At 34.8% G+C, this 22995-nt stretch overlaps 4 protein-coding genes across 17 annotated transcripts; 3 read left to right on the top strand and 1 right to left on the bottom strand.

The window, feature by feature from the left end:
- Nucleotides 1–108: 108 nt before the first annotated feature.
- Nucleotides 109–1048, top strand: LOC105225469 (E3 SUMO-protein ligase NSE2). Its single transcript, XM_011203932.4, has 3 exons — nt 109–316; nt 379–796; nt 858–1048. The coding sequence occupies exons 1-3, from the start codon at nt 229–231 to the stop codon at nt 988–990; spliced, it is 639 nt and encodes a 212-aa protein (XP_011202234.2). The 5' UTR covers nt 109–228; the 3' UTR covers nt 991–1048.
- Nucleotides 1044–6216, bottom strand: LOC105225468 (histone-lysine N-methyltransferase eggless). The gene is made up of 14 exons (XM_011203931.4): nt 4806–6216; nt 4617–4752; nt 4258–4559; nt 3939–4197; nt 3752–3875; nt 3307–3688; nt 2984–3238; nt 2415–2921; nt 2206–2348; nt 1957–2134; nt 1783–1899; nt 1526–1719; nt 1375–1459; nt 1044–1313 (listed from the first exon to the last, which is right to left on the bottom strand). Exons 1-14 carry the CDS (start codon nt 6114–6116, stop codon nt 1107–1109), a joined length of 4200 nt encoding a protein of 1399 aa, XP_011202233.3. The 5' UTR covers nt 6117–6216; the 3' UTR covers nt 1044–1106.
- Nucleotides 6217–6767: 551 nt separating this feature from the next.
- On the top strand, nt 6768–17261 carry LOC105225470 (epidermal growth factor receptor substrate 15-like 1). 14 transcript variants are annotated; one of them, XM_049453777.1, is made up of 15 exons: nt 6773–6901; nt 7214–7273; nt 7412–7538; nt 7689–7925; nt 8112–8893; nt 9027–9198; nt 9263–9412; nt 9480–9569; nt 9912–9974; nt 10321–10518; nt 10595–11053; nt 11124–11312; nt 11512–11610; nt 14796–15306; nt 15427–17261. In XM_049453777.1, the coding sequence occupies exons 3-15, from the start codon at nt 7473–7475 to the stop codon at nt 16545–16547; spliced, it is 4137 nt and encodes a 1378-aa protein (XP_049309734.1). In that variant the 5' UTR covers nt 6773–6901; nt 7214–7273; nt 7412–7472; the 3' UTR covers nt 16548–17261. The 14 variants fall into 14 exon arrangements, with proteins under 14 accessions (XP_029405700.2, XP_011202243.2, XP_011202240.2 ...); XM_029549840.2 differs by lacking the exon at nt 7214–7273 and having other exon boundaries at nt 6768–6901; nt 7417–7538; XM_011203941.4 differs by lacking the exon at nt 7214–7273 and having other exon boundaries at nt 6769–6901; nt 7417–7538; nt 11121–11312.
- A 731-nt stretch (nt 17262–17992) lies between these two features.
- Nucleotides 17993–22919, top strand: LOC105225472 (inhibitor of Bruton tyrosine kinase). Its single transcript, XM_011203951.4, has 11 exons — nt 17993–18440; nt 18501–18569; nt 18632–18822; nt 18888–19102; nt 19170–19537; nt 19593–19720; nt 19787–19930; nt 20009–20616; nt 20725–20848; nt 20903–21605; nt 21667–22919. The coding sequence occupies exons 1-11, from the start codon at nt 18252–18254 to the stop codon at nt 22591–22593; spliced, it is 3666 nt and encodes a 1221-aa protein (XP_011202253.2). The 5' UTR covers nt 17993–18251; the 3' UTR covers nt 22594–22919.
- Nucleotides 22920–22995: the final 76 nt, after the last annotated feature.

Raw genomic sequence — 22995 nt, 5'->3', positions numbered from 1 at the left:
ACTGTTGGGTAACTAATCGGTGAATTAACCGATATTGTCTTCCAGGGTTGTACATGCTATAAATGTTTCGCAATTTATTGCTCACAATAAAATTTATAGACCTTGTAGACAATTCAAAAGGTCTTCAAATTCTAGTTTTGTATTTGCGCGATTTGAATTTGAGATCTAGTTAAAATATATTTGACTATATAAAAAAATAATACTTTTAATAAATTCATAAAAAATAAAATGAGTGACTTTCTTAAATCTGAACTGGAGAAGGCTGAACAATGCCTTTTGGAAACTTATGAATTAGCTGAATCTTATGGGGATAATGGTATTCAAGTTGTTTAGTTGCAAAAAATACGCATTGAATATAGTAATAACTTTATTTTGCAGAGGAAAAAGATAAAAGCAAATATTTGCAACTGATGGAACAAATATGTCAAATTAGAGACGACGCCATTCGTAATGAAGACGCATTGAAAGTGGCTATGGAGGAACGTACCATTGCGGATTTTGAATCAGCCTTTGAAGGAACAATAAATCGTGCCGGTAAAAAATTCCAAGCTAAAAAAACTCGAGAATATAAAGCTTTCTCTGATCGTTTGGAGGACATATCCAGAAGTGCAAGAGGCGATACTTTACCTTCAACCACAAAAAAAGACGGTGCTTTAATAGAAATGGACATGCAAGTGAACATAAATGATCCCATAACAAAAAAACGAATGGTAGATCCTGTAAAAAATACAATCTGTGGACATATCTATGAAAGGAGCAGCATACAAGACGCAATACAAATTAAACCAACACTTCGGTAATAAATATAATTTGCTTATAGTTCAAAATATGTATATAAACTAAACTTTTTTTTTCAGTTGTCCTGTTGCTGGCTGTGGGAACAAACAGTATATTAATATGGCACATTTAAGGCCAGACAATGCGCTAAAATTACATCTACAACGGATAGCTGAGGGTGAAAACGACAACGATTCTGATACCAATGCTTGATTTACTTTACTTTTTGGTTATCAATGTAAAATAGATTAAGAAAAATTTTCAAATGTTTCGCATGTTTTTTTATTTCTCAGATAAGCAAAATTGAAACTTAAATGATATATTTTTATTTATAGAAGACGTAGGCGACAATTTGGTGCACCACATTGACAGTATAGTACTTTTCCGGGCACTACGCCGACTTCATAATTATAATTCCAAGTCAGTTCCGTACCGGCCCGAATATTAGTTGAGGAAAAGAATGCTACCCAAGGGAAGCGCAAGTCATGGGTATCAACAAAAACATTTTGTACGAAGAGATTGGGGGAACACGAGTGCTGTAAGTGAAGGACAATAGTCATGAAGTGTTTAGCATGGGTTGAATGAAATTGTAATTACATTAAAATAGCGTCCCAGATTTCCTATGGTTTTTGCGTCCATTACGTAACACGCCTCGTCTTTTCCAAATAGGGCTCGTATAGATCTAAAAAAATATTGCAAGTTATCGAAAATTTTACAATTCAAAAGCTATATAAAACTGTGATCCTACGATTCTCGTGTGGAGTCTTCATTCATATCCGCGTTAGGATTAAAATTAATTACTTGACGTTCCTGCGAGTCTTCATCGGTGTTTTGTGTCGAACTGCTGCGCGTCAGTTTCTGTGCCTTGTTTTTGGCGCGCGTTAAGAAGGATTTACTTGGTGTGAACTCATCGTCATCTTCCGGATCTGGTGCATATGTATCCTAATTATATGTACATACAAAATAGTCTCATTTAATTTAAAAACGTTATTTTTATATGCAAACCTCCTCTTCCTCTATCTCCGGGGGTTCAACGTCTGATTCATATCCTTCCTTGATTTGTTCCGCTACTTCTATGTAATCTAATTCAGCGAAATATTCGTCGCCGGCATCTAGCCCACCCTAGAAACACAAATTTTAGGTAAACATTTCTAGTATTTTCTATAAGTAGATTCTTACTTCATTTGCTTTTGCTTCGGTTAGCAAGTGACCAGCGTATATGCAAACAAAGCTGCCTCTGGGCACATCGTTTATACAACGCAAGCCCCATCCACGATTTGATGTTTTAAATACTTGAAGTTTCATAGCTAAATTCTGCTGTGCTACACGATTTAAGCAATTCGCCTTGCATTTACACCTAAATATAATTTTTATTAATACCGGTAATTTTTAACGTGTATGGATACACAAACAATAGAGAGAACTGACCTTGAGTTACATTCATAAATTCCTGTCGGAACGTGCTCATATAAACGTTTATATTGATAACCGATTTCTGCCATTGGTGTATTTGGGTTTCCATACTTGGCGCCTGCATAAGTGAGTTGCCAACATGAACACTTTTCTTTATCCTAGAAAGAAAATGGTTTTTCAACAAATATATTTGGAATTATAGACAAATTTTTTTGGTTAACTACCGAACAGTCTCCTTCGCAGTCACAACCAACCAAAAATTCTGGGTCAAGATTGAGATTTACACCATCCGTTGGTATACGTTGTGCGGCGTATTTACACTCAGGTGGCAATGTATTATCGTAATAGTTGACCAAGGGTATCGCCATTTTTTCTTGGCCGCCTGAAATATCGCGTTTTTGTACAATAGCTGATTCGATTACATATTCTGCCAAGCAACTGGTCTCATGATGGAAGTCAAAATTATCAACGTTTAGTGTGTTATCTGTTATACGAAGGTAACAACGCACTTCCTCCATATTACGCATAATTTTTCCACACGGTCCACGGTATGCAACTATTTTTTTGTTCTTTAAACGCAATATCGGTCTTTCCCAGCCAGAGAGCAACGGTTTAGACAGTGGGCTGTAGGCGCTTAGATTATGTGGAATTTTAAATAAACATGATGAAGAGCATTTATGAGCGCGATATGTTAATGGTGGCAAATCTCGTTTAGCAGTATAGTAAACAACCTAAAAATAAACAGAATTGACTTAGAATACTATTATGCCAAAAATACAACAGTGCATCATACCTTTCCTTTTGGCTTGTTTTCATCTTCCAGATAAATAGTAGAGTTGTTTAAGTGACGCACTGTGGGTAATGACGACGTATGCGATTGCGCGCTACTTGCTGTTGCCGAATCTGTTGATAAGCGGCTCACGCTCTTTTTAGCAACTGCCCGTGGCTCAGTGGACGACACACGTTCACGTTCACGCTCCTTTACTTGCTCCTGTTGCGCGGTAGTTGCCTCCTCATCAGCGGTGTAACGAATAAATGGTTCAGTGCGCTAATAAAAAAAAAAAAACAAGGTAATATTTAATCAATTGGCAAGTGGTGCACATATTTATATTTTACCCTGGCCAGACGTGGTAAAGGTAGTGTATCCTTTTGTAACGTTTTCTGGTACTCCTTAAAAACTGGTCCCAAACGTAGCGATCCTCTATAAATCCACTCCGTATGACTTTTTGGTCCCTCGAATTGCATTTGTATTAAGCTACAATCAATATCTACAACTCGTGCATAAATCCATTTGCCATTTGACTCCGTGGTCATACTTTGCCCTTTCTGAGTTTGCACCATTGGCCGGTTGATGGAGTACTGTGTTAGGTATTTTTGTATAAATTCTCGAGATGCAGGATGTACGTCCTCCCACACATGATCGGAAACGTTGCACACCAAGCGAACATCTTTGTGCGAAACATACTGGGTGTAACCGTCATCATAGAATATTAAATACCTAAAAATTGTGTAAACAGCAATAAATAAAAAGAAATAAACTAAGAATATTAATGTGAAATACCGATATTTGTTGTTCGGTTTCAATGGTTCTGCAATAATTCCCGGGTAAAAAGCACTCTGTATCATCATCTTTTCTTTACCTCGCGACAAGGAAGTGGCATCGAAATAAGCAATTACACGTGAACCTTAAGGGAAATGTATTCTGATGTACAACAAATATCGTAAAGATTATCTAGGGTAATATTTACCGATGGGAAGCCGGAATTTCGGAGGATCGTAGTAGGCCAAATGTTTCGCAGATACAGTTTTCATCATTTGATATTGCAGCTTTAAAAACTTCACTTTATAATTCGGTAGCTTTGAATTCGAACCTAAAAGCGAGGTAGATTCCACTTGCTCAAACACCTTACAGGGCACCCAACTAGCTATTGCCTTATTCTTCACTGCATAATAAATTTGATTAATTTCGATAGGTGGCCGTAATATTTCTCCAACTGGGGGACAAGGCTAAGAAATGTGACAATTATTACGATTAGTCAGAAAGATATCGAAGAAAATACAACTTACTGTGACTTCAGGGAATGAATAAGGTAAGTTGGTATTCAAATCCAATGGTTGGAACTGTCGTAATCTTATTTTCGGACATTGGTAAAGTGAACTGTACATTTGGTCAGCCTTCCGTTGTAGTGATCGCAATAACTCATCATTTAGCTTCGACTCCTCTTCCAGTCTACGGGCACGGGTCTCTAAAATTGTCTTTGACCAAGTTAACTGATTTTGTATTTCCAATTTTTCAAGTACATTTTTAATAGAACTTTCCAGTTCAGCCTCTATTAGGTCTAAATTCGCAGGAGTAAATGATCCTTTCACTAAAAAACATAGTAATCAGTAGGAATCTCATTATAAACATATAAATATATATATACCCGTTTGAATTTGTTGCGTTGTAGATGTTTCGTCATCATCGTCGCTGCTGTCTGTGATTTCCACAAACTCAGGACCTTGGACATTAATATTTTTTAAAAGTAAAGGTTGTTTAGCTTTTAATAAACCGCAGTATTCCTAGAAAATATTTTTTTGTAAATTAATATTTTACAAACAACATTTCTCCTTACCTCATAAGTGTCAAGAGCACAGTCATAACATTCTAGGCAAATGTATTGCTTTTGGCTACGTCTCTTCTTTACTTTATAGTGACTTAATGCGAATTGGGGTACTAAGAAAAATTGCTTGTGCTTCCGGGCACAATCGTGATTGATGCACTCCTGGTTGTAGAATATTTCAATCTGGTCCATATCGTCTGATTCGCGTGTCTGTGGTGGTACTGCAGTTTCCATTAATAAATCTGGTTCCGTAACCGATTCTTTAGTAGATGAATCTTTTGTGTTATCTGTATTTGTGCTCTCTTCAACGAGATCTTTATTTATACTGTTGACACTATTTTCGTAAGATAAAGCAGCAGCGGTTTTTGTAATCGTAGATGAGGTGGATTTCTCATCATTTACTTTCTCCTTCTGCGCGTTATCTTCTAAACGATTTTCATTTTCATCTTCGTCATCATCATCATCTATTTCTATTACTGGAATATAGGAAGCGCTCCTTGTTTCAGTTATTTCCACATCTGGGTCATCCTCGGTTTTTGTTTCTTCATTGTCATCATCTATTTCAATGATATTTCCAGGTGCACACTGGTTGCGATCTAGTTTATCAATCGCCAAATTTTCATTGTTTGTTTCACTGTTACGGTTATCTATAGTTGACTCATTCGGATTGGAGTTACTGCCTTGGAGAGAACTTAAAGCAGCTTCTGTGTTTGTTTCATTAGGAGAAGATGGTTTTTCGTCAATTACGAGTGGTAATGATTCTTGGCTATCTTCGTTTCCTTCATCGCTAAGGCTTCTAGAAATTTGTAAATTATGACTGCTTATTTCCATAGGTTCCATTTGGCCATCATTTTTGGTTTCAGACGATTTACTTATTAAATCTTTTTCTAATTCTAACTGTACATCATTTGTCTCGATAGAAGGTGAAAACCCAATTATTTGATCGGCTACCCTATTTTCTTTATTCATACTAACAACTTCATTATTTTTTGATGCTATGTCTGATTCCTCCGTTAATTCTGTTACATCCATTTCTTTACCCTTCTCAGAAATTGCAGTACAGTGTTCGCTTGTTCCTGCAATTTCCATTTTATTTATGTTTTTGTTTTGTGTAATACTTTCGGTAGTTTTATCAATAACTTCTTCATTTAAAGGATTAACATCTTCAACAATACATGTCCTTTCGTCATTTTTATGAATGATATCGTCGGCTTTCACATTTTTGCAATTTTCTTCATTAATTATTTCATTTTCCGTTATATCTGCCAATTGCATTTCATCCATTTCGGATTCTATATGCTCTGTTTTTTGTTCTTCAGACATTTTTAACGTCTTTTAGTTTGTGTAATTTACTTTCGTAGTATTTTTCAATTTTTATTAATGGTTTGCGGAAAACTAAAATGCGGTATAAACAAATGTTATTGAAGTGTTGCCACACTTCTCTGTAGCACAGATAATCTTAAAATATTATATACACAGTGAAAAAAGGAGCGATTAGAGCTCAACTCGACATTCTTAACTTTTTCAAAGTTTAATCTAAATTTACATTATGTAATATTACTGCAAAGAGAAATTGCATATCCAATATAATTGAAAAAAATATTTTATAAATTATAAACATGAATAAATTAATCTTTTATACCAAAAATTTGTGTGATAATAAGCAAACTGAGCAGAACCAAATTGTAAACTTTTTTTATACCTATCAAATTCCGAAACAGGCAGTGGAATTATTAAAACTTGGTTGCCATTTTTATGGTTAAAATAATTTACAATTATGTATTTGTAAAAACTTCAAACTTTTTCATAAAGCAGGTAAAATATGAGGTTTAATTTTTATTTTAAACATTCGTTATTCAATTTTATGCATGATAGTAGTAATATTACAGAAATGATTATTAAATATGGTATTGTCATCTCAATAATTTCGATAACAATTTATAAAAATCATATCGAATGAAATACCCCAACTTGCGACAGACAGCTGCTATCTCTAGAAAATGTATTGGAAAATGCTGTCGTGAAGTAATTGAATCAAATATATTTGTTAAATCTGAAATAAAAAGTGAATACTACCAATTGTCAAGTTAATGCAAAGTTCAATTGATGTGAGAAATCAAATTTGTAGGAAGGAGTTCAATTAATTCAAGCTAAAAGAGTAGAATTAACTTAAACCTTGATACTTGTAAAAAAAAATAACGAAGGATAGAATAGAGGTGTGATGTCAGAGTTGCAACGCTAGCTTATGATTAATGTGTAACAAAATTTTGAAAATAGCTGCATATATTGAATGAATAAATTTCCTTTCATTTTTATTGACAATAGTGCTTGCATTAGTAACATTTGCAAATTCTATTAAGGTTTTATTCAGTTTTTCTTGCTATTTAAATAATTAGTTGTTCGATTAATATTCCAATTAGACTGTTTGTGGCGTTCCAATTGAAATTAGACCATTTAAGCAACTCTACAGAAGTATTAAGGTATATAAGTGCGTTATGTGTGTTAAGACAAAATCGATTTACAACTGTCAGAATTTTTCTGTTTATCGATTTTGTGATAAGAGAATTTTGGAAAAGTTTTCTTCTTGAATGAATAGAAGTATCATCGTATCTTCATAGTACAGATTAATTTGCCGTTGAAGTTGTGCTGGATTGAGAAAGAGTACACTGGATTTAAATAATGAATTTAGATTTTGCGAAATTGTGCGGCAAACACGCTGCCATTTATGAGGCATATTACAAACAGGTACGGAGGAGGGATGACATGGAATAATTAGTTCTGTTGCGTACAACCGCTGTGCAGCGGATACGCCTATTGATTTTTACTTATACTTTTGTCGTGTTAAAGGTTTAATTTGTGTTTGTATTTTTATTTTTGAACTTCGTGAATGTGTAGATTGACCCAAAGGGTTCTGGTGCTATAGAAGCGATGACGGCTGCGAAATTTTTAAAAAAATCTGGTCTTAGTGATGTTGTGCTTAGCCGAGTTTGGGATTTATCAGATCCTAACGGAAAGGGGTTTCTTGATAAACCTGGTTTCTTTGTTGCATTAAAACTCGTGTCACTGGCTCAAGCAGGTCAAGTGATAAATATGAGTAATATATACACGGAAACAGCGAATCCACCAAAAGTTGTAAGTACAATATTTCTAAATAATACGTAAAATATATCATTGTAATACTATATAAATTAGATTACACAACTGCACGTATTCTATGAAATATTTATTTCCTTTTATTTTTTTTATCAAATAGTTAAAATGTGCATATAGAAACATTAACAAAAATATGATCTGATTGCTTACTCTTTCATTCACCAGGGTGATATCCCAAAAATTTTACCACCTCGCATACAAACAGTTCCAGTGGCTAGCGGAGGTACTATAAGTGGTGATTGGTCTATTAGTGTTATAGATCGTTTGAAATATGAACAACTTTTCGAGACCCTAAAGCCCATTAACGGAATGTTGCCTGGCAACAAAGTCAAGGGTGTGCTCATGGACTCGAAACTGCCTATGGATACTTTGGGAAAAATCTGGGATTTAGCTGATCAGGACAAAGATGGTAACCTGGATAAGCATGAATTTATCGTGGCAATGCATCTAGTTTATCAAACATTGGAAAAACGCACTGTGCCCGATGTGCTACCGCCTGAGTTGCGCAAGCCTAATTCCGGTGGAGGTCCACCGCCAAAGCCCGCTCCGCCAATTGTGTCAAACAATTCGGCAACGATGCCGCGTGCCCCAAGTGGTGAAGGATTTGGGGATGGCGGTTTTGTGGCCAACTTTCCCAAAGATATAGCACCTCCACCAGCTATACCACCGCTGCCTGTCGCGATACCAACAATGACACGTGTTCCACCTGTGGGTGCAAGTGGTGTGCAGTCACAACCGCTTATATCAACCGATCCGCTAATACCCATCGGCGCGCCACCTTCCGTAACAGCTAGTGCTGATTGGGTTGTTAGTCCAGCCGAGCTGAAACGTTTTGAAATAACATTCAGAGATTCAGACCGAGATAAGGATGGTCTTGTATCGGGGCTTGAAGTGAAGAATGTGTTCATACAATCGGGCGTACCGCAAAACTGTTTGGCGCATATTTGGTGAGAATAAAAACAAATCAATATAAGCTTCACTATTTTAGTAATAAATATTAACATAATTCAAACATGGTAAACAAACTTACTGCTTCGTCTGGCATTTTATGGCAATAATAAAATAATTATATTTTTACAGGGCTCTTTGTGACACAAACCAGTCAGGAAAATTAACTCTTGAGCAATTCGCGTTGGCTATGTGGATGGTGGAACGCAAACAGAAGGGCATTGAGCCACCTCAAGTACTGACAGCCAACATGGTGCCACCGTCTATGCGTAGCATCGTATCTGGCGTAGATTTGCAACCACAAGTAAACCACATTAACGCATTTGTTTTATGCATATATAATATTCTCGTGCACAATTCGTAAACAGGAACCTAAACCGACCTATTCTAATCCTGAGCTAGAAATGATCTCAAAGGAAATCGAAGAGCTTGCCAAGGAACGCCGTGCTTTGGAAACAGAAATTGCACAGAAAGAAGCAGACATACGCATAAAATCGGGCGAAGTTCGTAGCCTACAGGTTAGCAACATATATGCGTATACATATAATAACAAAAATTGTAAATAAAGAATTTTTATGTTTTTAGAGCGAATTGGACACATTGTCAGCTACATTAAAACAGTTGGAAAATCAACGTGGTGAGGCACAGAAGCGTTTGGATGACTTGAAAGCACAGGTAAATGCTGAGTATCTTATTTATTGCTTTTAAACTTTTAAACTTTTAAGCTTGCTTGCTCGAAAAAGAGTACTACTCAATAATCATAAAAATTTTATTCAAATTGCAATATATAAATTTAATTTAAATTGGAATTTATTATTATTTTTTATTTCTTTCATATGTGAAAACATTCAAAATTGCTGCACATATATTTCTTATTTTTCTTCGGCGTGCGTGTGTGCCTTGCATTATGCTCCTCATTTCTTTGCACCCTCCAACCACTTTTACTACCAAAAATTCAAAAATTCGCATCATTGCTCGAAATCGGTTGATAAAATTAACAAAAAACATACTCATTAGAGCATTGACTACCAGACGGTACTAAAAAACATGACTTTAGATATAGCTCAGTTAAGAGTGCAGGTTTGTTTTATTATGATTTTGTTATGATTTGTTTTGTTATTGTTTTGTTTATTTCGTGTTCTTACCTTACAATTAGTCAAACATTACCTAATCTTTCCTTATTGTAATCGTTCTTAAATAAAAAAAATTTCAATTTTTCGTACAAAACTACTCCGTTAATATAACTTTCGTTGTATGTATGTATGTCAGCACAAAAAAATTCGCCAAATATAATTGACTGTAGTGTTTGTTCGCATTGCACACTATAATTGGACTACATAAAGTTTGTAAATTGGAAACAAGTATACGTGTAGTTAGCTTTTTAGCGTCTCAATTCAAAATCTAAGACATAATCATTTCATTTTAGGTAACCAAAATACGTGATCAATGTCAAAAACAAGAGGAAACCATAAACGAGCAAGAGGGTGAACTAAATGCAAAGCGCTCGGAGTTGCAAAAATTAAAAGACGAGGAAGCTGCGTTGCAAAAGGAGTATGATCAAAATAATCGAGAGCTGCAGAAGCTAACACAACATTTACAAAATACCCAATTACAAATAAGTTCGGTAAGAATGTATAATTGTAAAATAGTTATTTAAAATGCCTAAGCTTTTGTACGCATTGCTTTTGCTCTCTCCATAGGTACGCTCGATGGTAACACAATTACTGGAAACTCAACGTCAAATGACTGATGCACTGCTGATGTGTCGTGCGGCCATCTCAAATCAAGACGCAGAGTTGGTGTCCGAGTATCAATTAAAAATCGAACCAGACTTCAATGAAGCGCGCCAAATACTTGAAAAGAAAATAGAGGAACCGAAGGCGGACGATCCATTTGGGGAAAATAGTACTGTAGAATCAGCAACGAAAACTACAAACGGATTCGCCAGTAATGGCTTTGGCAATGATCCTTTCACAGCTAATAGTGGCAGTGCAACTATTGGTCGCAGTGGATTTGATGACAGCTTTACGGCTACAAGTGGATTTGGTGAAAGCGGATTCGATGGTTTTGGTAGCAATAGCGGCTTCAGTCAACCAGCAAAGGATCCCTTCGGCGGAGATGCTTTCGCCAATAAACCTAGTAATGCAATAACGCCTGAGGTACGTTAGACGGTTAATCCTAGTTAAAATTTGTGCTTACATAATAGCTTATTTGTTATCATTATAGCAGCCGGGTAAAGATGATTTCGGAAGTGATCCATTTGCCGCGTTACATGCACCTACCGGACAGGGTCAAGTGTTAAGCCCAAATGCCCAAAAATCTGGACCACCACCGAGGCCCGAGTCGCCAAGTCCAGCTTTGCCACCAAAGAAATCGAAGGTGCCACCTCCGCGTCCAGCACCACCACGCCCAATGCAGGTGAGTTAACGGAAATTGTGAATGATAACAGTTACGATAGAAATATTGGTTAATTATTTGACTTTTCATACATATAAATTAACACTATTTTACTCAAAGTTGCTGTCCAGCGCAAAGTACATTTAACGTTTTATTTCTCTTATTTAAAGAAACGTTGTCTATTGAATGCTTTATTAAAGCTATGTACGTTCTGTTACAGGGACCTGCACGGCCTGTTCAACCAGCTTCCGACGCATTCGGTTCAAATACATCCGGCGGAGGTGGTGGTTTTGCTGACTTTGCAGATTTCGACAATAAGGTTGGTAACAATTTTACAGTACGTTGGGATCGTTGGTAATGCATGCATGCCACACTGGCACTAACATATTCCTTAGACATAATCCCTGAGTCACACTATTTGTTCTTAGACCTAACATTAATAACACCATGTTTTATTTAATATTTATCAAAATTATTACTTTTTTTTAATTGTTGATTTTGTTATGATTATTTTTTGTTTACAACAACATTTGCTAACCAATAAAATTTGAAGTATTGTTTTGAGTTAATACAACCAAAAGGTAATTGACCAATTATTTTCATTTATAGCCTGTATAAATCAGTATTAAATTTACACATCACAACTATTAAATATTTTTCCATCATAAAGAAACAGTTTTATTACATACATATTTACACACAAGTGTTACGAATCCCTTCCAAAGTTGAAGTCATCGTTTTTTATTTGATTTTTCGCTTGCAATATTCTTTGTTATTATGTTATTTTAAACAGTGCCAAGCTGTTTACTTGCCAGCTTTCCTAGTTGATTTTTGTAGTCACTTTTTCTACCATTGTGTTCAACTTGCCGATAAAACTAACAGTGCGCTTCCATTTTCTGAAACTCTATTTGCAGTGAACATCATATTATCAATCACGTTTATATAAATACTAAGTAAAAGTTATTTAACTATAAGTGTTTTTTCTTATCAAAACAAAGAAGACAAAAAAGATAAACCATGACATACGAATACATACCCATGAATCCATATATCTACTTAGAAAATGAAGGAAATGAATGAGACATATAAGATAAAGAGTCGTTAATATTCTTAGTTAATTTAAATATAAATTATAACAAAATGCATAAAATCGAAAAATTCCAAAACAATTATAGGTAAATTGTATTATGAAATGAATAATAAAAATAGAATTCAATATTATCATATTCCCACTAATACTTAACATATTACACTCGTTCACGTACCTAACCAAACATACTACTGCTATTCATTGTGAAAAAACAAGCTTCGTTTGAAATGCAAGGACCTAAATATACATATTTTTTAGCAATCTTATGCCGACTAATTACTAAAGAGTTGACTATGCAGATGCGTTTATTAATATGATGAAAACGCTTTCTCTAACCATGTACTGAAGACAAGTAAGGTTGTCGAGATAGGCACAAAAATCAAACATTCCAGGCTCAAAGCCCTGAAGAGCTACGAAAATTTTTAGTCATTTCATATTTACATTTATTTGCTTGAACTAAATTTAACTAAATAATAGCATAATCAGACTAACTAAAATACTTTCGTTATTTACGTGTTGTTTTTAGAGAAATGAATTTGCCTTAGAGAAATGCTTCAGTACATGGCTATACAAATATTTATCATGTTCATTGTTCATTAATTAATTGAAAATTAACAGTTAAATAATTAGTATGATTTTAACTACTTAACTTTAACCGTTAAATACTAGTATTGTGAAAATTATTATACTACATACAATATCGAATCGAAACAATAACTATAACCATTCTGAGTCCTCATTCATTACCACAAGTATATCATCAAAAATATACACATAAATTTAAAATACAAAAAAATAATTATATCGTTACCAAAATGATTTTAAGATGATACAAAACATATAAAGTGAAATCATAACTGTTTCCATTACTAATCATATGTATTCAAATAAGTCCCACTTGTATTAACATCCCATTTTGCCATGCGAGTCTTTTATATATAATTTTTTTACGCCTGGTAAATCTTAGAGCGATAAAAGCTGGGTATGATGTTTATTTTGACACATGCTTGACTCGCAGTTGGGTCTTATTTCAAGAACATTGTTTCGGAAATGAATGTTTTATGCACCCTAGGTTTGTTTTCAGTTTTAAATTTTGGAAACTGATTTCATTAAGTGGTGTCTTTCTAATTCACTATAAAATAAATAATAACTGCGAATTTCACAACTAAAAAGCTACCCTCATGGATGGCTGCCAATAGTTAAACTGTACTATTTCATTCTGTCAACCGTGCAAAGGCCACTTAATTGTTATGTGTTCATATATTTTGCTTAATTTTCAAAAAGTTTTTCTTTGAATTCTTATTCAAGTGGTATATAATTATATTGATGAAGTATAAATACGTATGTATATGAACGATTCTCGAAAATTTAATTTTCTGCAGAAATAGTGCAGATGTTCATAGCCCTGAACTCTGCATCTTCTCCAAAATGTTTTTTTTTTTGTATATACTCATGTTTTCAATAAAACTGTACAAACTAACACTCATGCGTACACAAATACTGAAGACATTCAATAAACATTTCACATATATACGTTAATGTTAAATATTCAAATAAGTCTATATGTATGTATATCCTTAAATCACATTGGTCACACATGGAGGAGCACACAGAAATTTTCATTGCATCTGCACTATACCTTGAGTGTGTAAGCAAGGATTTATCTAGACGTTGAAGGCGTTCATTACTTATTATTGTATTGTATTGTATGTTACAAAACGAACTATAGCCGCATATAAAAATAGTAAATAATAATGAAATGCCTACATAAATATATAAAAACTAAAAAAAAAAATGAAATTATCAACAGAAATAGCTTATGACTATTACAGTGGCATAAAACTGAAATTGATGATACCATTTCACCAAATATTGACAAAATAAAAGTAATTGATGCAAAGTTCCGATTCTCCTGTTTCTTCTTATTCAATGATAAAATTTGAACAACGAACTTGACTTTTTAAGGAGTATAGGCATTACTTTACATTTGCAATATTTTAGTAAACATTCGCATAGTAATAGAAATGACTTGAGTAGTAGGCCTGTCCACAAGTAAGTAAATACACAAATAAATGCATATGTTGTGGTTTTGGCGTATCGACTAAACTTTTATGTTTTTTGTTTATATTTATTAAATTATTTATTTGTGTATGTATGTCTGTATAATATAGTTTATTTTGAATGCACTTTGGATTATTTGCTAACTTATAATTTTGTAATGTAAATTTGCATGCACCTTTTTAAAAAATGTATAATTTGATTTAATTTATTATTTCTTTGTTTTGAATTGGTTTTGTTTCTTTTATTTCTTTTATTTGGCATTTCATCTTCTCGAATGCACCCGCGCTCGTCCACACGCATACACAATGGCAACTGAACATCAACTTGTTTATCGAATTTAAATATGGCTACAGGTCTCGAGCATTCCACCGCCTATAGCATTCCCTCCACAATTAACATCTGCACTTGTGTCATATAACAGTACAAACAGCAAAAGCAGTAGCTCATTCGACATGCCCATAATTACAAAGATTGTCACACCAGTCACAACTACATTCGCATCGGTATCAAGCTCATCACCATCTACGTCAGTGTCTACATTAACGGCAATCGCAAACAATTCCAACAACTCATCTACAATGTCCTCGTCTATAAATGATAACTTAACGCGTTCCATCACACCGCTGCAGCAGGCGTCCGCTGTAACGTCCTTGTTCGTGAGTAAATCGAGCGAAACAATAGCAGATGCTTCCGTGGAGAATGTGCGGGAAAGCCGAGCATCTATTATTAGTGGTCCGACAGATTTTTCAGATGATCCCTTCAAGGACTATCGTTATGAGGATCCATTTAGTATTAAAGACCCGTTCGCAGATGATGAAGATATAGATACGGATCCGGAGAAGATTTTCAAGGATGACTTCTCAGGTGATATATAAATTTGTTTTATTTTTGGAACATAACAGTAATTTAGCTATTAACTTTTATTTATGTTTTATTTGGAAATTTCCTTTGATGATTTTACGATCTAAAACATTTTTCTTTTAGACGATGATAAGGCCAAGACTACACCTACTGGTTTTACGGCAAACAGCACCAATACTCAAGCCTTTGTAGTTAGCAATAAATCTGCAACTCCGTTAAGCGCTGATTTTCTTGACCAGTTCGATGCTTTCAATTTGAATCCTAGTCCTGTGCCTTCACAACAGTCTTCAACATCGGGCGGCTTAACAGGTATAGGCTTTGGCAGTGGGGGTCAGAGTAGTATTAGTAGCTCAAGTAAGAAATCGAATAGTGTTACACCTATTCCACATGCATTGGGGGGCGAAGCTAGTGGCGATGGTGGCAGTTTATTTGATGACTTTGCCAATTTTGATACATTTGGCGCTACGAAACCGAAAGCGACAGTTGCGCTGTCCTCGTTGGGTGAACTGGAGGATGCATTCAAAAGCAGCAACTCACAAGAGCCCAAACCCAAGACAAATGATTCTTTCTTCGACGCATTTAATGATAATTTTGATAACAATTCTAATCGTGATATGAAGACAAGTACTCTAACTGGCAAGTCAAATACAAATATTTTCGATCCCTTTGGTGATAGCAAGGCAAATTTGGAAGCATTTGATGCCTTTAGCAGTTCCAAGCGTAGTGATTCAGCCTTTGTAGATCCTAAAGGAAATTCGGCCATTACTAAATCATCTAAAGTGTTTGATGACTTCAATGACAATACATTCGAAGATGATTTCTTTAAGATAAAAGACAATAAGGCAAATGCCAACTTTGATGTCAAGGTGACAACTGCGCTGGCAAATAATGCTAATACTAAAGACGATAGCTTCGGAAAATTCGATGAACTCAACAACAGTCTTAATTTTACAAACGATTTTGATACTGCTTTAAACAACTCAAAAAATTTAACTGATAATGAAGAGGTAAAATCTTTTTCGGCGTTTCCTAAAGATACACTTGGAGCTACTGCATTAACGAAAGTACAAAATATCACAACTCTAAGTAAAGTGTCAAATCCAGATGTGGCGCTTGCTGTGGGTGGGGCAGCTGGGGAAAATGGCGACAAAGTTGCAGAAAAATTCGCTGCCGATTACTCCAAAGCAGATACATTCGAGTTGGATTTGCAAGAGGCGCTTAAACGCAGTATGCTGGAAAATTAAGAATTGATATTAAATCCCGACATACCACTTTGTATAATTATTATTAATTTCGATGTATTTATAACTCTATATATTCCGCTGTTATAAATATATTGTAAAAGTAGTAATATAGTTCGCCATAATAAAATGGAAATTAGACATAACTAGGAATATGGGCGTTGCCCGTTCAACGATTCACTCAATGGTGATAAAAACCTTATTTATATGTCATTTATGATCGGTTTTGCTCAGATTTTGTACTCATACTTTTATTTACATCATGAATGATTATTTTATACTTAAAAATACCTGTTAAACCACCTTATTTTGCATAGAATTGTATTTGTGTTGCGTATCATATGACTAGTTTTGTAAAATTTGTCTTTGGAAACTATTTTTTATGCGTGTAAAAATTGTAGTTCGGATTTTTGGATCTATACAGCGTTTGTTTTCACACTGCGGACATCACATTATACTTGTACAATCCTAAATATTTGCAAAAAAAAAAAATAAGAAAGCAATGCGGTACAAATAATTGTTATTAGATTTAAAAATCCATTTCTTACAATCTTTAGTACGCATAATTTGATTACCAACCAAAAATTATCTAAAAATTCCATACTTTAAATTTTGTATTATTTACTTTATAAATTATTTTTGTTTAGCTATACGAAAAACTTATCATTTACATGAATATTTATAATAAAATGCGAAGCATGATTATACATACTGACACCAGATGTTTAAAATTTATGATAATATATAGTACCTTTCACAGGTTGTTTTCTTATATCGCAAAAGGGTATTAGTTTGTATGGCAGCTATATGCTATAAGTAGTTCGATCTGAACAATTTTTTCGGTATCAACCGTTGCCTTGGGCAATAATCCATGCTAAATTTCGTGAAGATGTAAAAAGTTGTCCATACGAAGACATGTTCTTGATCATTCAGTTTGTATGGTAACTATACATGTACATATGTACAATATGTATGTATGTGCCACAGTGCTTTGATACCGTCGGTTACAACAAATGAGAAGCAATAGCTGGTAGAAAAGAACATGTGAATTGATGGTGGAATAACATTCTTTGAAAAAGTATTTAAATGAGGTCTGGTAACGTAAAAACGTATGTGATTAAATATTTAATAATTTAAAAAAATTGAAACCGGAAGTAAAATAAAGGTATTCAAAATTGGCGTCACTAGTTTGAACCTGTTGTTTTTATTCAGAACAGCTGATTTAGTTACAAATTAATTGTATGAAAATTTAAAGGGTGACACTAATATTTTAAAAATTGCGATTCTTAATCTCATGATTTATTTGTATAGAGATATAAAACATTAGTTTCATGATGGCAAAAAATATAAAACAAATATTATACGTTTAATTATGTACTTAAATCAACGGTTTCATTGCCATATAATCTCGCAGTTTACAGCAATCGGAGTCGCCCTGTTGCCAGCGTAATCACAAAAATGTTGGAAACTCTTTTGCCGATACCCAGCTGAAAATTTTGCAAATTGTCAACATTTTAATTTTAGCCAAATTGTGAAATTATTTTTAAAATATTGCCACAAAACGCGAAAACACAAAACTGCCGAAAATTAGATTTGTTGCGAAACTATACAGTGCGTTTTTCAGAGGTGTCAGGGAAGGTTTTGTCTTATTGAACTTGTCTGCAACTTGTCCGCAACTTGTCCGAATACAATAAAAAGGAATTGGACATGGCGACAGCCAAAATATCAACATTTACATCTAAAAACTATGAATATGATTGTACTCGTAAATGTCGTCATGTCGAGCATGGAAATAAAATAACTGCAGCATTGACCAAACGATCAATTGACGACGAACACCTTGGAGCATACATTGCAAAAACTTGCGCTAACTACACGGATATAGTAGATGATCTGGTAATTTCAAATATTAAATCATGGATATTTTATTTTACTGATGCTAAATTAATATTCTAGGGACGATCTGCAGTGCACTTGGCTGCATCCGTTAATCGTTATGCTATACTCGAATGGTTGCTTAATCATGTATGTTTACATTTTCTTTGATATACATATGTTTGTACAGAAAGTATATTTTTAATATTAAGGGGGCTATTATAAACAGCCGTGATTTTGAATCTGGAAGTAGTGCACTACATCGTGCCATCTATTACGGCTGCATTGATTGTGCCGTTCTTCTGTTGCGCTATGGTGCCAGCCTAGAGCTTTTGGATGATGACACTCGTTGTGCTTTACAAAATGTTTGTCGGCCCCGTGATTTTCCAATATTTTCATCTGTGTAAGTATTAACATATATATTTTATGCCATTAAACTTAAAATTTTTGTATATTTTCCAATTTCAGCCCAAGCAGTAACGAAATTTTAGTTTGGGGTACAAATAAAAATTATAATTTGGGAACCGGAAATTCAGAATCCACCAATAGCCCACAGTCGGTTGATTTCTTTCGCAAGGAACACATATCAATTGATAATGTTGCCCTCGGTGCTTATCACAGTTTATTTTTGGATAAAAAAGGAATACTTTATTCGGTGGGTCATGGAGAGGGCGGACGTTTAGGTGCATGTCTATTCTGGTATATGTGAGTTTTTTTATTTTAATTAAGAATTGCTTTATACCAACACAGGAGTTGGAGGTGAGCATAGCCTAGCTACTCCTAAAAAGGTGAAGATTCCAAAAAAGAGCTATGGGGAACATATAATATGCATAAGCGCATCTCGAAAGCATTCATTATTGCTAACAGATAATTCTGTCGTATTTGCTTGTGGCTTAAATGAGGATAAACAATTGGGAGTTCGTGATGCAGGCGATAAATTAGCAGTTTTTCGAGAAGTAGTAACATTACGAGACTTAAATGTATCTGGTCTGTTGCGCGTAATTGCCAGAGATTTTCACTCAATCGCCTACTCAGAACAATGTATTTATACATGGGGCACAAATCACGGCCAAATGGGTATAGACGCTGATGTGAAAACTGTAACCTTACCAAAACAAGTAAATACTAATGATTTGTAGCAAATGGTTTTAATAATATTTTAATTATTTTCAGATGAAATTACCATCAAAAACTAATATTGATTTTGTTGAAGCGAATAACTCAGCAACTGTAGTTTACACTAAGGATACGAATATTTTATTATATTTCAAATGCAAAATGCGTACAATTAAGCCGCCGAAGTAAGATTTTTTAGATATTTTATATACATTAGACTTTAACAACTTCTCCTTAACACTTTTTTGTAGTTTCGAAGCTTTGAAAAGTATTTCCGTTGTTGGTGGCGACGTCGTTAAGTCCAGTAAAGGTACTGCCACAGCTTTGAAACTGCTCATGCTTACGCAAACAAATGTCATTTTTCTTTGGTATGAAATGACTCAGCAATTTTACAGGTTTGCACAAATATATTTCTTAAAAAATTTTGAGTACATCACAGTATAACGCCCTTATTATTTGTGAATACCTTCTAGATGTAGTTTTTCGCAAATACGAATCTCGCAAATTGACAAAATCTTTTACAAAGCCAACCAAGTGTTCATACTATCGCAAGGCGATGTATATAAAGGCAAATGTCAGCAGGTGCCAATACCGACTTACATGACAAAAACCGATACTCAAAAGCATCCCTCATCAACGGCCAATATATGGAGCAGTTGTGATCAGAATCGAACAGAAATCTGTAAAGAGCACATGATACGCATTGAGCTGCAGCGCTATCCAAATGTTGACCGAGCCGTCGATATATTCTGTGATGATGATTTCACGTCGTTTGCTGTTTTACAGGAATCACATTTGAAATATTTCAAATTACCCAATTTAAGACATGAAGAATACAGCTTCAAGAAATTGTACAATGAAGTGGACGAATTCGATGCTGTGCATGACGTAGTGTTTCATGTGGATAGTGAAACGTATGCTGCTCACAAATTTATTGTGTACGCTCGTGCGCCTGGCTTGCGTGATTTACTCCAGTCTTATGAAGATGAGCATATCTACTTAAATTTCAAGCTAATGACTGGCAAGATGTTCGAATTGATGCTCAAGCATATCTACACAAACCAATTTCCAAATGAAGACGGTGAGTTAATATGTTATATTTTGTTTATATTTACTTCTATAACGGTTTTATTCTATTGTATTTTGCATATTTTTAACTGTTTTATAACATATTCATTCTCTTCCGTAGACCTAGACAATATTCAACACAGCTTAGGTCCGGACTGTCCAACTGAACGCATTGATATTTGCAAGTTGTTCTTGCAATTCGTTGAGAAATTCAAAATACAAAGTTTGGCAAATTTTTTGCAAAGGTTCGTTCATAATCATATGATTTTTTCTTTAGTAATAAAATATGCGTTTTACAGTTTTATACAGAAGTCTCCATTCTATTTACCGCAAATAGCGGATAAATCAAAATATCGTTTCAATCGTCTTTACCATGGTGATTTTCCAGAACTTTATGATGTGCGTATCATTTGCGGCGGCGACGTTGTCCTACCAGCGCACAAATGCATTCTAGTTGCCCGCCTTGAATACTTCAACATGATGTTCACACACACATGGGCCGAGCAGAGCACAGTCAATTTGAGCACTATACCACCGGAGTATATGCGTCCTATCATAGAGTTCTTGTACAGCTCGGATGTGGAGAACTTTCGCAAGCAGAACTTCTCCGAAACATTTTTATTCAATATGATTGTGTACTGTGATCAATTCTTTATAGAAAGTTTGCGCAAAGTGTGCGAAGCATTAATATTGGACAAGATAGCCATACGGAAATGTGGAGAATTTTTGGATTTTGCGTGCATGTATAATTGTGAAATTTTGAAGGAGGGCTGTTTGGAGTTCATTTGCCAGAATTTGGCACGAGTATTGAACTATAAAAGTTTGGATGTGTGTGAACCCGAGGCGCTTAAGTATATAAATGAACATTATCGGAAAATGTTTAAGGATGTATTTGACTATCGTATGATAACGCCAGATTCGGACGCTGTAGATGATGAATTGTTATTGAGTTTTGTGGACGATTTTCGAATCGATCTAACATATCGTATGGATGAAGACGAAGTGAGTATTGTATTATAAAAACGAATAAATCATATATTTATTTACTATTTATATTACTCAGGAAGCTTTGAACAAATCCGGCAAACAAAAGTCGAAGGAAAGCAAAAATAACATGAATGCCAAGCGTCAATATGAACTAGAAGCTATATCCTCCATGCTGGAGACAATAAATGTGAATGAAAAAAATATGAAAGTAGCGCAAGAGACCCAATCCAAGGTGACAAAAGAAGCTTCAGAGGTTGCGGAAAAACTACAAGCCGAAGCACGAACTTGGATGAAGGTGGCTGATAAAAAGGATCAAAAGAAACATCAAACCGTCGAGCATTCTCCTAAACTTAATGAGATTTTGAAAACGGAAGAGGCACCCAAAGTTGAATACGTTTCGCTAACAAAAATGAATAGTGAGAGCGTTGCAGCAAAAACTCCTGAAAAATCTTTAAGCGAGGACCTGCCTAAAGTGACACCTAATAAGGGGTACAGCTTAAATTTGGCAGACTTTACAACACCACCGTCGCGTGAAAAGCTCTCGCAGAAACAACGCAAGCGACTCTCTTCGGAATCAACGACTTCATGGCGTGCGTCGGCAACGCCGGAGAGCAAACCAGTTAACGTACCAGTACCACCGCCAAATGCTTGGGGTGCTGTCGCACAGGCTTCCCCAAGCGCATACCCCCTTTCCCCGCCCACAGGCAGTCTTGCCGATCCGAGCTCGTTTGCGAATATGATGCGAGGAGCTGCCAGCACTGCGAGTAGCAATCCGAGTAATGCTGACAATAGTTTTTCACGAATTTTAGCCGATGAACGAAAGCAACGCGATTACTATGAGCGCATGCGCAACAAATCGCTGGTACTGACGCAAATAGAAGAACAGGCAATAGCTGAGTTGCGTGAGTTTTACAATGTTGACAATGTAACGGATGAGGAAATAACAATCGAAAGAAAGTCACTGCCTTCAACCATGAATTTTGCCGTCTGGCAACGCCATTAAACATGCAAAGGCACATAGAAATTTGCCGAAGAATGCCGTAAATATTTACATATACATAATTATATATGTATGTATGTATGTATATTGGTTAGTAGAATTTTTATTAGCTTTACTCTTGAAGCTATACATATCTTTAGTTTTATTTAATTTAAATGAATTGCGGACAAACCGAGTTTTATATTTACATACATAGTTTATAAATATTTCATCAAAGGTTTTTAAGTTAAATATCTTTAAGCATACATCAAATTCTTAAACAGACAACAATGTACCGTTATGAGGCATTTAAGGCTAAGCTTTACAATAAAGTTTATTTTAAAACCAAACCCAGCTTAGTTGTTAATAAAATAACAAAGAGCTTTAAATAATAATAAGAAAACACAATAATAATACAATAAAAAA

This window comes from Bactrocera dorsalis, chromosome 3, assembly GCF_023373825.1.
Source record: "Bactrocera dorsalis isolate Fly_Bdor chromosome 3, ASM2337382v1, whole genome shotgun sequence".
In the NCBI taxonomy this organism is placed as follows: domain Eukaryota; kingdom Metazoa; phylum Arthropoda; class Insecta; order Diptera; family Tephritidae; genus Bactrocera; species Bactrocera dorsalis.
The sequence above is the reverse complement of the archived record's forward strand: the minus strand, read 5'-3'. Positions and strand labels throughout refer to the sequence as shown.

What these genes read in the sequence shown, in the direction of transcription:
- LOC105225469 (XM_011203932.4), top strand. Translation starts at nt 229, where the DNA reads ATGAGTGACTTTCTTAAATCTGAACTGGAGAAGGCTGAACAATGCCTT. An exon ending in TGAATCTTATGGGGATAATG is followed by an intron (nt 317 to 378) that starts GTATTCAAGTTG and finishes TTTATTTTGCAG; the next exon opens with AGGAAAAAGATAAAAGCAAA. An exon ending in CAAATTAAACCAACACTTCG is followed by an intron (nt 797 to 857) that starts GTAATAAATATA and finishes TTTTTTTTTCAG; the next exon opens with TTGTCCTGTTGCTGGCTGTG.
- LOC105225468 (XM_011203931.4), bottom strand. Translation starts at nt 6,116, where the DNA reads ATGTCTGAAGAACAAAAAACAGAGCATATAGAATCCGAAATGGATGAA. An exon ending in GAAGACTCCACACGAGAATC is followed by an intron (nt 1,460 to 1,525) that starts GTAGGATCACAG and finishes ATATTTTTTTAG; the next exon opens with ATCTATACGAGCCCTATTTG. An exon ending in ATCTGGGACGCTATTTTAAT is followed by an intron (nt 1,314 to 1,374) that starts GTAATTACAATT and finishes CTTCACTTACAG; the next exon opens with CACTCGTGTTCCCCCAATCT.
- LOC105225470 (XM_011203941.4), top strand. Translation starts at nt 7,473, where the DNA reads ATGAATTTAGATTTTGCGAAATTGTGCGGCAAACACGCTGCCATTTAT. An exon ending in CACCACCACGCCCAATGCAG is followed by an intron (nt 11,313 to 11,511) that starts GTGAGTTAACGG and finishes GTTCTGTTACAG; the next exon opens with GGACCTGCACGGCCTGTTCA. An exon ending in TTGCAGATTTCGACAATAAG is followed by an intron (nt 11,611 to 14,795) that starts GTTGGTAACAAT and finishes ATATGGCTACAG; the next exon opens with GTCTCGAGCATTCCACCGCC.
- LOC105225472 (XM_011203951.4), top strand. Translation starts at nt 18,252, where the DNA reads ATGGCGACAGCCAAAATATCAACATTTACATCTAAAAACTATGAATAT. An exon ending in TCGAATGGTTGCTTAATCAT is followed by an intron (nt 18,570 to 18,631) that starts GTATGTTTACAT and finishes TTTAATATTAAG; the next exon opens with GGGGCTATTATAAACAGCCG. An exon ending in ATGACTCAGCAATTTTACAG is followed by an intron (nt 19,931 to 20,008) that starts GTTTGCACAAAT and finishes AATACCTTCTAG; the next exon opens with ATGTAGTTTTTCGCAAATAC.